Source organism: Squalius cephalus, assembly GCF_949319135.1.
Source record: "Squalius cephalus genome assembly, chromosome: 20".
In the NCBI taxonomy this organism is placed as follows: Eukaryota; Metazoa; Chordata; class Actinopteri; order Cypriniformes; family Leuciscidae; genus Squalius; species Squalius cephalus.
The window spans coordinates 29,613,271-29,625,807 of record NC_137141.1 but is presented as its reverse complement, the minus strand read 5'-3'; the positions used below and the strand labels follow the sequence as shown (position 1 = coordinate 29,625,807).

General features: G+C 37.2%; 2 protein-coding genes across 5 annotated transcripts in view; one reads left to right on the top strand and one right to left on the bottom strand.

The window, feature by feature from the left end:
* capn3a (calpain 3a, (p94)) overlaps window positions 1-2,785 on the top strand; it is a gene marked incomplete at its 5' end in the record, with an annotated part of 23,047 nt that extends 20,262 nt beyond the window's left edge. For both annotated transcript variants that reach the window (XM_079854088.1, XM_079854087.1), the window contains one exon: window positions 115-2,785. In XM_079854088.1, the coding sequence (XP_079710214.1) occupies window positions 115-141 (27 nt within the window). In that variant the 3' untranslated portion in view covers window positions 142-2,785. The remainder of the gene's footprint in view (window positions 1-114) is intronic.
* znf106a (zinc finger protein 106a) overlaps window positions 2,159-12,537 on the bottom strand; it is a 23,359-nt gene continuing 12,980 nt past the window's right edge. For 2 of the 3 annotated variants that reach the window (XM_079854082.1, XM_079854084.1), the window contains 11 exons: window positions 11,134-11,180; window positions 9,367-9,512; window positions 9,062-9,196; window positions 8,104-8,220; window positions 7,802-7,993; window positions 6,160-6,222; window positions 5,941-6,060; window positions 5,229-5,300; window positions 5,028-5,099; window positions 4,798-4,944; window positions 2,159-3,937 (listed from right to left, as the gene is read on the bottom strand). In XM_079854082.1, the coding sequence (XP_079710208.1) occupies window positions 3,881-3,937; window positions 4,798-4,944; window positions 5,028-5,099; window positions 5,229-5,300; window positions 5,941-6,060; window positions 6,160-6,222; window positions 7,802-7,993; window positions 8,104-8,220; window positions 9,062-9,196; window positions 9,367-9,512; window positions 11,134-11,180 (1,168 nt within the window). In that variant the 3' untranslated portion in view covers window positions 2,159-3,880. The remainder of the gene's footprint in view (window positions 3,938-4,797; window positions 4,945-5,027; window positions 5,100-5,228; window positions 5,301-5,940; window positions 6,061-6,159; window positions 6,223-7,801; window positions 7,994-8,103; window positions 8,221-9,061; window positions 9,197-9,366; window positions 9,513-11,133; window positions 11,181-12,537) is intronic. The other variant, XM_079854083.1, reaches the window with a different exon arrangement.

The following is a 12,537-nucleotide window of genomic DNA, read 5'->3' as shown; positions in this document are numbered from 1 at the left end:
TTAAGATTTAATGTGAAGCATCATGTCCGAGTCCTTCTAACGCCAAAAGCCTTCCTTTTAAAGCTGTAGGTTAGCTGATTACAAAATGTTAAACCGCTATTTCAATTTCTCCAGTGGCTCCAGCTAACCATGTATGCCTAGACCTACGGATCCAGGCGAGCCCAGACTCGGCAAGGACCAGAACTACCAGCTTTTACCTCAACACTCAATGTGCCAGACTACTGTTACCTCTTTCTCTGTACCTCAGCCCACATTGAACACCAACTCGAGAAACTTTACACGATTACTTCAATTTTATTAGGGATTGTCATGATGGGGAAATGAGTAATAGTGTTATAGACCGATGTCACTTTTTTTAGTCAGATTGCGCAGGAAACGTTTTCAGGGGCGTTGTGCACAAGCGACTTTTGAGGCACGTCATTGTGTAACTTTTAGCATGATTTCTGGTTTTCTGTTGTAATTCGTTCCTCAAAGTCATCATTCTTTTCACATGAACATTCAGTTTGTCTACCCTGGTGCTACAGACAGCATTTCTCTTTTACCTCAACCAGCCTCAAAAGATGCTAATTTACATGACGCTGAGATTTCTTCTTTGCCATATGCTGATGGACCTAATATATAACGGATTATCTAACATTACATAAAATGATAACACTAGATCAAGTAGATTCGGATATATAATTCTTGACAATATGGGGTATTGAATACACAGTGCTTTACGAATGATGATTCAGTTTGACCATTCACACTGAAACACAATCCAGATTTGATTCCGATTTCACACCACATATGGACGTGGTTCGGATCAGGTTTGTAAACATTGGGTTTCATGCGAGTTCAGGCTACAAAAACAAACTTTTTGGATACGCCAACAAAGTCTCATCTTGATGTTTGCATTAGCATTATTTTTTCTCTTCTAATATTCTTTTTGCTCTGTGGCATCTGACACAAACTCTTTTCATCATACCACCACTCTCTCTGATTCAGCTTTCTTAGAGAATGTCTCTCCATATTTACTCTTACATGCATCCCAGCTTCACATTTTGTTCCCATTTGGTAATATCAAAATCCATTAAAAAAACAAAGCAGGGCCATGTAGATGGTCCTTGTTGTTTCAAATCCTGGTTGTTTTGTTTTGTAAGTTAACATAATAGGAAATGAAAAACATGATGAACCAGGTGAGGAAACTTAATCACTGGAGGAGAATCATCAGGGAACATCTCAGAACTCATGACGGATGGCAGGATTCAAGGTCTTCATTTCATAACTGTGGGCAAAGACATGGGTCGATCCTAGGCTTTTTTGTTTTTGTGCTTGACCCCCATTTAACCATTTGTTCAAATGAGTGTACTGACTTCACCCGTTTAACAAAATAAATAATTGTGTAGTTCTTGGTTGAAGTGCTTTCCCAGGAAAAACAAGAATGCTGTTTTGTAAAGCCTAATTATTTAAACATAAGCATAAAGTGCCAATTACAAAATAAAATTGGGAAATTTCACTTTTTCAACAAAGGGTCTGTTAAAGCTTTATATTGTACAAGCTCTTTATTTCACCATTTATTTTATAATAATATCTGGTTTCAGCCCTGTTACAAAATGTGGGTCTCAGCCTTTAATACCCTGTTATGTGATATTACATTCTAGAAATAATTAAACAAACATATATTCAAGTACATATTAGTTTTCCACACAATAACACTGGTAACAGGGTTGCATGGTTGAGCTTGACGAATGAAGTCACCAGTAAAATATGTAATGTTAAAACTATTTTTATGCCATGTTAGATAATAGTTTATCTATAGTTCTCTAATAAGCCTTTATTACTAGATTTGCAGTTTATTCATTATCCCCCGGTTTCACAGACCAGGTTTAAGCCTAGTCCCAGACTAAAATGCATGTTTGAGCTGTTTTAACTGAAAGCAACTTACACTGACATATCTTAAAATATATCAGTGCCATTGTTTTGTCTCAAGATGCAAATCAGTAATCGCATGTTTATAAAAGCTACTTATATGTCCTAATTAAACAGGCCTAATCCTGGGTTAATCTAAGCCCTGTCTGTGATACCAGGCCTAAAAGTGTTAAGTGAAGTACTATACTGAAATATAACCTCTATGAAAGCAAATTTCCCCTTAGGATAAAAGAAACTGACACAATAGCACAGTTATGTATATATTGTTTTTTAATTCTGTTTGTTTCAATAGCGTGTGTACAAAATGTCTATAAAGATTTAATAGTATTTGAGATCAACAAGTGTGAGAAACTTGGGAATACCAGGTAAGAGGTTGGCTGCAAACTCTCCTCAGCAACACACAACTATAGCAAAGAGCTGAGATGCATTTCAAAGGCTATGACTGGGTGGAAAAACAAGCTGTATCTTCATCCATTATGATATAACCTAACAAAAAGAAACGAAAAAAGAAAAACCCCAGAGTGACCATATATAGTTAAAAACTCAACACTTCAGGGGCAGTCAGAGGAGAGTACAAATCCGTTTTCAACTGACAGGAGATAGTGCTGTTACTCCGTATAAAATCTAACACCAGAGACCATGTTAGGATGTTAAGATGTCAATAAATGTTTACAGTTACACTAAGTTTGGTTTTGGTTTGTAATAGGGCTGAGGATTACAGGAAGTGAAGTAATACGCACCCAACTGCACAAAAACACCTCCCGTGTTTATCGCCCCTACAACTTTCATTCTCGCACAGAAAAATAAAGGTACTTTCCAGTGCGAGGACCCTCCTGTACTTTCATAAAACTACAAATCTCATCTCCACAACTGCCACAAAATACTGTGGAGAAAATATATAACAACTTCTTTGCTACAGAAAAATATGGAAAACAAAATAGTCTTCGTGTCTTCTTGTACACACTGTCACAAAACACATTTGTGTGTTCTCAAAGGCTTACGCACACCAACTGTCACGTTTCAGTCTCTGTCAACAGCACAGCAAACACATTTCAACTGCAGTCTCGAGTCACAGCACACCTGAATCCGTCAACTTTGCTTCATTGATGAGCAACCACAGAAAAAAAACAAAAAAAAAGAAGGAAAAAAAAGAGAGGAAATAGATTCAACCACTCAAACAACTATATTTAAATGATCAATTAAAAGAAATAAAAGCAGAAACAACTAAAATAGTTTTTATTTGGAAACCAGATTTAGATGTAAAAGTTGTCAAGAATATAGACAACACAAACAAACAGAGCGATGCAACTTGAGAAAGATGTCCTTCATAAAAAAAACAAAAAAAACACAAAATCTAGTTGCTTGACAAGTCTCACGCTTTCTTAAATCACTCCACATCATAACGTCTCTAAACTCAGACCGCACACACACACAACAGTGAGCCACACGTGTTTGCTGAGGGAGCTGCCGCACCTCTGTTGCTGTCCCGGTACCCAACCGTTTCCCACAGTTTCTCTGTCTTAATTTGGTCAGTAAATCAGATCTGATGATGACAGACATGTAGAAGCATCTGACACAGAAATCAATCCCTTCCAGGAGAGTATCAGAGCAATGCCACGTCGGTATAAAAGAACTGAGCATATTTCACACTTCAGATAGAAGTGAAAGAGAAGAGACAAATTCAGAAAGACTTAGAGATACCAATCACATCCACTTAGAGAAGGGCAAATTTTCTTCTTTTTGTCTGAATTAACATTAACACTTGTATGTCTTTTTTGTTTATTTTTGTCTCAGAATTTCTGAGCGATTAAAATCATCCATCATTTAAACTGTGGAGTCAGCATCATCTAAGTGGCAGTTGTTGGTATCTGATGGGTCATATAAAAAAGGGCTCCTCTGGTGAGGGCTGAATGAGACATTCCCAATATGGGAAAAGAGGAGACTATGTCTGTGATATTCCATTGGCCCCTCATGGCTCCATTTTACTGTCGTCCTCAGCATGTTTCTGCATGTGACAATGCACTGCCTACAAAGACAAGAGTCACGTCAATGTTTTATCATTTTTTCTTCTGCTCATCAAGTCTGCATTTATTTGATCAAAAATGCAGTAAAAATAGTAACATTGTGAAATATTATTATAAATTTAAGAATGAATGCACAGATCTAATATACTGTTACACATCCGATTTGCTCCCAACTGTTTACATTTGCATATGACATTTTCATATGGCCATTAATCCGTGACTCAAATTTGTAAGAATTTGAACCAAGCAAATTTATTTCTCACAAATGTTTCACACACACACACACACACACACACACACACACACACACACACACACACACACACACACACACACACACACACACACACAAGGTAACATGCACATAAATTGTGCAATATATATATACACATACTGTTGAATTGATATTCTTACAATTATATATATTTAAGTGATATACAGCGCGCCAATTGAAGAGTGTGTGCCGCGGGCACAGTATAACAACTCATTTGAACCATTTTTTTAATCATAAAACCATGATAAATAAAATAATATAGAATTTTTGTTGCATTACAGTAATGAAAATTGGGAGGAAAATGTGGTTAACTGTCATGAAAATAAATTGTCATTCTTTTTGTAATATTTTATAGTTGTAGCCAATTATATTTCTGATGCAGCAGGTTGAAGAATTTACAGCAAATGACAGCAGAGGGTTAAACGGCATTTTGTTGGTGGTACATGAATGGTGGCTTACAGAAAGCCGTTACAGGTGTGGTACATGCAGCAAAATTGACAAATTACCCTTTGCAGTACAACTTCAGAATTTTCACGTGTGAAAGTGAATATTAATGCCTGCATTAAGAGTGTCGGAAAGCTGCCGTACCTGCTTGGAGCCGTTGCGTGTGGTGAAGTATGAGTCGCAGCTCCTCCAGCGGCATTTGAATGTTTGCTGTGCTGGGCTGGTGTGGTCGTTCAGCAGGTGCTGCTGCAGGTGCTCCATCACGCCAAAGATTAGGGTACAACCGTACCACTGTAAAGAGTCATGCCACAGATATTAACTGGCATCAGGAATAGCTTCCAGTCACTTTATATGTCATGAGCTCAGTTTCTTACCCAGCAGCGGTAGTTCTGAATCAGGTTCAATTTAACAGCTCTCACGCTCCCATCATAGCAGCCTGTGTAGATCTGCAACAGACAAATCATCACCGCTTCTTTTAAAAAAAAAGGTCACTTAATCAATGCTTGCAAATCTGTATGTAAAAAAAATTGTGGGACCTGCTATTGGATCCCAATAGGGTGTTAAGATGTGCTCACCATGCTCTTGTGGATGACCATACACATCACCATGTCTGAATGGCCGCCATATACTTGAAGTCTGTCATGAGACTGGAACCACCAGAGATTTGGTCAATATCATAAAAAGAGTTCATAACAAGCACACAACAATATAATTCCAATACAATCCACCAAACCTCTAAAGAAAATGGAATATTTTGTTTACATTGAATTCATGACAATTAAGCACTTTTCTTTCCTCAAATTTTCACTACTGTGAAGAAAAACATTCTTGTTCAAATTTTCATCATCATAATGTGAAAAATACATTAAAACTGTAAAGTTTTCATACATCGTGGTAGCATTTGTCATGATTTTAGTTAAAAAATACTGTTCAACGGGTGCTAGTGTGATTTTAGTATTATTTATATAAAGTCAATAGTATTTATGTTTTGCTTTTATGTTTGTATTTTCAATTTTCATTTATTTTCACGTTTTAATAATGTTTGTTATTTTTATAATATTTATTTTAATATTTATATTTAGCTTTAATTTATTTTTATTCAGTTAAAATTTTGTGCTTAATTTATATTAAAACAATGTAAAATATATCTTAATGGTGCTAAACATAATTCTTTTATGAATAAAACTAAAAGAAATTTAATTCTTAAATTGAAATTTCTTTAAAATATCTTGTTTTTAAATTAAAAAAAAAGAAAGAAAAAGTTATCAGCAAATGTGTCACATATACCTGGAGCTCGTATACACGGACCAGTTTGTCCAGGCATGCGGTAACCATCACCTTTCCCAATATGGCCACCACGGTGACGGCATGACTATGACCCTTATAGATCCTCACCAGTTCTCCTGTCTGGAGTTCCAGAGACATGGAAGCAATTTAGAGATAAACAAGATACTTAATTCCTGCATCTCAATGGGAAAGGAGAAACACCGTGCATGAGGTACTCACATGTATATTATGTGCATGTACAGACTGGTCACTCGAGCCACTGAACACCAAATCGTTCACCACCTGCAGAGAAGCAACAAATAAAAACTTAGGGTGTGTTACTTGATACACATCCTTTGATGGAATCCTTTATTTCTCCCTCATGTTGTTCTTTTTTACTTTATTTCTTTAAAATTTTTTAATTCTGTCATCATATACTCACCCTCATGTTGTAAAAAGTCACCATGAAATCTAAATTGACAATCTTACTTTTTATGGAATATATTTTCTCTTCTCTGACTATGATGTGTTTACTGGCATGAGGGCGGGATAATCTGTCACTCACATAAGATCAACCAATAGCAAACCACAACCATCCAATCAACTCCCGATGGACAAAATCAAGTCCCGCCCTACATTTTTCTTGTTCGAGAAGCCGTTTCACTTGGATATACGTCACAATAGGAAAGAAAAGACTATTGCAATTTCCATTTTATGCCGTCATCAAAGGTGCAGTAATTGATTTCTGAGAAACACTGTTGAAATTGGAAATCAACCCAAACAAACACACACCCCTCTCTTCATTGCTCTACATATTGTAGTAATCATTTCAAGTTTCTTACTTCTCTTCCAGTCAGCTGTCATTGATATGGTGTCATGAAATCAAGAATTTTCAAGAATGATATTCAAAATTCAAGCACATTTCAAACTTTGAAAACATAACTGATAAAATTATAGCCTGGATGCCAGCCGAACTTAGCCCCGCCCACAAAATTTTTAGGTCGGGAAGTTCGGTCTGGACTCGATCCGTTGAGGAGCTATTATGCCGAACAAAAATTGTTCGGACCAATCAAATTGTCAGGGCGGGCTTTATACGATGATGGACAGATGAGCAACGGTAACGTAATCATCCACGTCATCAACGAGCGCTTGGGTTGAATTCAAATGACTGCCGCTTGAGAATTGAAATTTCACGCTTACAAATAAGTCAGATAGAAGAAATGCATATTTTGGCGTGCTGTCTGAGGAGAGGGCTCGGGCTTAGTACTCCCCCCGTATTCCTGGCTGTGGAAGAACAAGCCGAGAGTGAGTGGAGGGACGCTGAAAACTGTCAAGGAATGTTAGGTGAGTTGACAGAGTGAATATATGCTTCCTCTCATGCTGATAGTGTAGACCGTAGACGGTTGATTGGATTGATTATTTGAATGTGCTCCTCCTGAACTTTGTTTACTAAACATCATGTGTAGATTCCGCCATCGTGTCTGTTATAGAAGATATCGACAGCGCATTCATTTTAAAAGAGGAACAGAGAACCGCTGCCGCGATCAAGGCATTTGTCGATCGGAAACATGAATGAAAAACATACGTCACTTACTCCGTTGCTCTGATTGGTTGTAGGTCTATCCAATTGAGTGCAGAGGCATTTTCTTTCCTGGTTCGGTTGAAACACGCCCCATAATCAAAGCTCAATGGAGCAGTATCAGACTCACATTCTGACTAGAATCTGAGTATGACGACGTCAGGCTAATAAAATTAAGCATTCTCCAAACTTTTAAAACTCTGTGTGGTGCTCAGTCCGAACCACTTTCAACAGTGTTTCTCAGAAATCGCGTACTGCACCTTTAAGCATATTCATTAGAAAAAGTGTGATTCAGGCACAAACCTTCATGCAGAGCACAGTTTTGCTGTGGCCCTCCAGCGTACGCAGCAATAGGCCATTCTTAGCATCTCTAACGCTGATGGTGGCGTCATAGGAACCAACTAGCAGGATCCGCCGAGCCCCTTCCTGAGCCGTCGCCAGGCAGCTTACAGCCCGAGGGCCATGGCACTCAAACATATCCAGCTGCTTATTGTTCTACAGGAGATGAGAGAAATCTTGTTAATTACCCCACAGCCAAAGAACAGAGGACACAAAACTTACTTTAACCCAAACTTTTGATTTCTGATCCATTAAGCACTTCATACCCTAAGACTGAAGGTGATCACAGAGCCATTGGCCAGACCGGCATAGAGAATTTTCCAACGATTATGAAGACAGAGCACTCGATCTGGGAGAGACAGCTGTTCCTTACATTCTGTTGTCTGAGGAAAGAAATAGACAAATGCTTGTCATATTTTCAATATAATAAAAAAAAATGTTTAAAGACTGAAATACAACTTAGGAATAGAAGGACTTATAAGACATTAAGGCTTATAAGACACTGATGTCTAGGATGTTCATTATAACAACTACTTAAATTACAATTTTAACCATTTAACATTAAATTAAATAATACATTTTCTACTTTTATCAGCCTTTATGGTCCTTTTTTTGTAGTTTCGTAATATATCACTTTCAATGTTTGGAACTTTGTTGTTCCACAGATAAAATAAAATCACTTGATTTTGGAACCAATAATTGGTTAAATAAATCCTTTAAATATCAGTCGGTTATTTACACAGAGCTATTGTATTGTTTCATGGTACTTTTTTGGAGCTTGACAGTGTGAATAACTCTATATTTTGCTGAATGGAGAAGTGCAGACTGTGTATCTGAAAAATATCCACTTCATTTTTCAGTGGAAGAAAAAAAAAAGTTTACGTTAGTTGCCAGATACAGTTTATTGTGTAACCACAATATCAATAATACTCCCTCCCCCCCACCCAAAAAAAACTTTTAATAAAACGGGACTCTTATTTTGAAACTATGAAACTGCTAGCCTGTAGAGCCGTAGAACCTGTTTTTTACTTTGAAACAAGCAACGGTTTGAGGTTTATCGCGATTCCTTTTCCGTCCACAAGACCTCTTAAAATGACAATTAAGACTTTTTTATACCATTTAAAATATTTAAGACTTCATATTACCTTAAATTTGATCAAGATTTGATTTAAGAAACCCTGTACAGAAACCCTGTAAAAAGCAGTGTGGATCAGACCCAAGCACCTTGAGGTTGTAACAGCGGATGGTCTGGTCACTTGATGCCGAGTACAGGCGTTGTTGCAGGCCTCCTCCACATGACACCAACAGGCAGTTCACTTTACTGCTGTGACCTTCATACACAGCCACACACTTCCGGCTCTGTAACAATTAAGAGACTTCTTAAAGAAACCTGCTTTGTGAGCTACATTCAAAAGAACATAATTTTCATGTTTAAATGCTTTTACTAAACTACAAATTTCAGACAATTTTGTACGATGTTTACCCACTCAACTGAATTTAAAAAAAAAAAAAGTGTACAATGATCTTACTATCAAGTTGAAAGCACGTATAGTGCGGTCCCCTGAGCAAGTATACAGCAGTCCGTTATGGATCTGCATTCCATTAACAGCCTCTTGATGGCCTTCAAACTCTCCTTCAGTTGGCACATCCTCCTCCCCTAGATCTGATATATCTGCTAACACACACACACAAACATTTCAGTTATTGAGTGAAACATTAACACTATGGGCACCACATTTTCTGAAGAGACACGATCGCTTTATACGCTGAACAGATTGACTTCAGGCTTTAATTCACATATTCATTAACTCACACATCAGTTTTGGTAAATGGAAGCTTCCGCAAAAACCAATGAGGTTCATTCTCTTGTGTAACGTAGCAAGAGGTTTGTTCTCGCGCATCAAGTAGGTTCGGTTGAGCTTCTGTTTATGTGAATTAAAAGCCAAAACTCAATCTGTTCAGCGCATAAAGTGATTGTGTATATTCAGAAAATTTGTACTAAACTGCTCAATTCATATTGATTAGTTTTTCAATCTCTTTATAGGGGTCATCGGATGCCCATTTTCCACAAGTTGGTATGATTCTTTAGGGTCTTCATGTAAAGTCTGAAACCTACTTTGGTTAAAATTCCTCAATGGTTGTGTAAAACAACACCCTTTAACCTCCTCAAAAACAGCTCTGTTCACAGCGACCCGTTTCGGTGCATGTCTCTTTAAATGATAATGAGCAACTGCTCACCCCACCCCTCTCTTCCCTGGGGCGTGTGGACACAAGACAGGCAAAGTGCGAATACGGGACAGTCCGTCAGTGTTTGTGGGCGAAGCATGAGCAATATGACATCATATTGCTCAGAAAATCCAAATGGCTTGATTATTGAGTGTTTAGGCTTTTTGAGGAATAAAAAAAAAAAAAAGGAGTGAATGGATTTTTTTCATTGTATGGTGGTTGTGTCCACACACTGCAAAGACACATTTATATGCAAAAAAGTTAATTTTGCATCCGGTGAACCCTTTAAGAACTTTTTGAAGCATCAAAGTGGTAGCTGGTAGCTGTCAATGGAGGGACAAAAAGCTCTCGAATTTTATCAAAAAGATTCATTTGTGTTCCTGAAGATGAAAGAAAGTAATGCAGGTTTAAAACGTCATGAGGGTGAGTAGATGACAGAATTTTAATTTTTGGGCGAGCTATCCCTTTAAATCACTAACTCACCACCATAACTCAAGGGTGGTGATCATCAAAATTGATAATCAATCCATTTGAATGTTTTCTTTTTGAACAAAAATTATTTTAACCTTTTTAAACTTTACATAAAACGTTTTTATTTTTAACCTTTTTAAACTAACCGTTGTGAAACTGAGATAATATGAAAGTGCCAGTATGTTTAATTTTAGTCATTTAAAGGAGTTCCCAAGAAACCAGCACTAGTGCTCTCATTCTGTATATGAGTTGGCACAATTCTCAGGGTTGTCATACCGGCAATCACTCTCAGAGGCACAGGTTAAGTATAAAACTAACAGGCACTAAGAATACCTTGCCCTTAAAAAGTAATTTGGGGACTTGATGAACTATATTTGTATGCTGATCGTGTGAGTATTCTAATTTGGTTGCTCTGCTAAGACTGCAATGAGCAAGGAACTAGATGAATTTATATGTACTAACAGCTCCCACAAGTTACATTTTTTTCTTTTTTACATATTTAGTAAGTGAATGGCACATAGTATGTTGTTGAGGCAGCAGTTAAGTTGTATGAATGATACGTTACAGCTTCTATGTATGTTTTTGAACATATCACATACCTGAATGCAACTTGGACTTCAACACTGTTGAGGCTGATTTTATTACACTGTAAAAATAAGAAAAAAAGATTAATTAGATTAAAAAGATTTTTAATACTGCAATACTGAGAAACATCAATGAAAGCAGACAGAAAGAGTCAAGGTACCAGATGGTCATGCAGTGAAAAAGATTTTAAACAAGCTGTATCTTACGGTGGCGCATTGCTGCCACGTGCATATTATTTTTCCACTCAATTATGTCGTAATAACGACATGTTATGTCGTTTTAACGACATCTTTGCTCGTAATAACGAGATATGTTGTTTTAACGTAACATCTCATTATTACGAGAGATGTCGTTAAAGCGACATAACATCTCGTTATTACGAGAAAAGATGTCGTTAAAACGACATAACATGTCGTTATTACGACATAATTGAGTGGAAAAAATAACATGTATGTGGCAGCAATGTGGCAGCATAGTATGTCTGTGTACTCTTGCCTATCACACACCATTGTGTTCAACCATTTTCAAAGCCCATACATATGCTTGCCGAATAATATCTTTCAGAATGTTTTCTAACCTAAGAGATTAAAAACACAACACATCCAAGTCCACTTTCTAATCACAGTTTGTGGAACAGGGAACTAGAATAATATAGCATATATTTTTTTATTATTACTATTATTAATACATTGAATATTATACAGTAGCGACATATTTTATGTGCATTCACAATGCGTATGCTACCTGCACTGCGGACTTTAAAGTAAATTGTAGTTGTACAGAGAATCTCAGTTTGGTTAATTTCTGAAGCATTCATTTAGAAGTCAAGTTTCAAAAGACCCTTTTTTACTTAGTGATGTTTGATTCTTGAAGGAACTTTAGGTTCGGGCAGATGACAGCTGAAGTAGCATGCTCCATGCGCAGCACCATAAGCTCACCTTATGTCCATAAGCATGTCCAGAAGGGTTATTGAACCAAAGAACCATTTTGAAATTAATGAATCAAACCTACAGGCAAAGTTGAAAGTCAGCTTTTTGGTCATGTCCAACTCAACCGCATGAGCCAATACTTTTTGATTTGTTCATTTCAAACCGATTCCTCCATCAACCCAGAACTAAAGTTTGATTCAGTTCTGGGGACCAGCTCAGCCGATTACTGGCTTAAAAGAAATATTCATTCAAGAATCAAACATCAATACTTTTTACTTCACAAGCTATAAGACAAGGGGTGTCCTCTCCTGCTCCAGAAGGACCACTATCCGGCAGAGTTTAGCACCAATCCAAATAGGCTTTATGCTGACCGTCACATGAACAAACAGGAAAACATGTCTCATTGCATCCGCTTGTCAGAAAAAGTGTAAACGGCAGTACGAACTGACGGCGATATCTATGGACATTTAAGTAATCAGCTAACCTAGA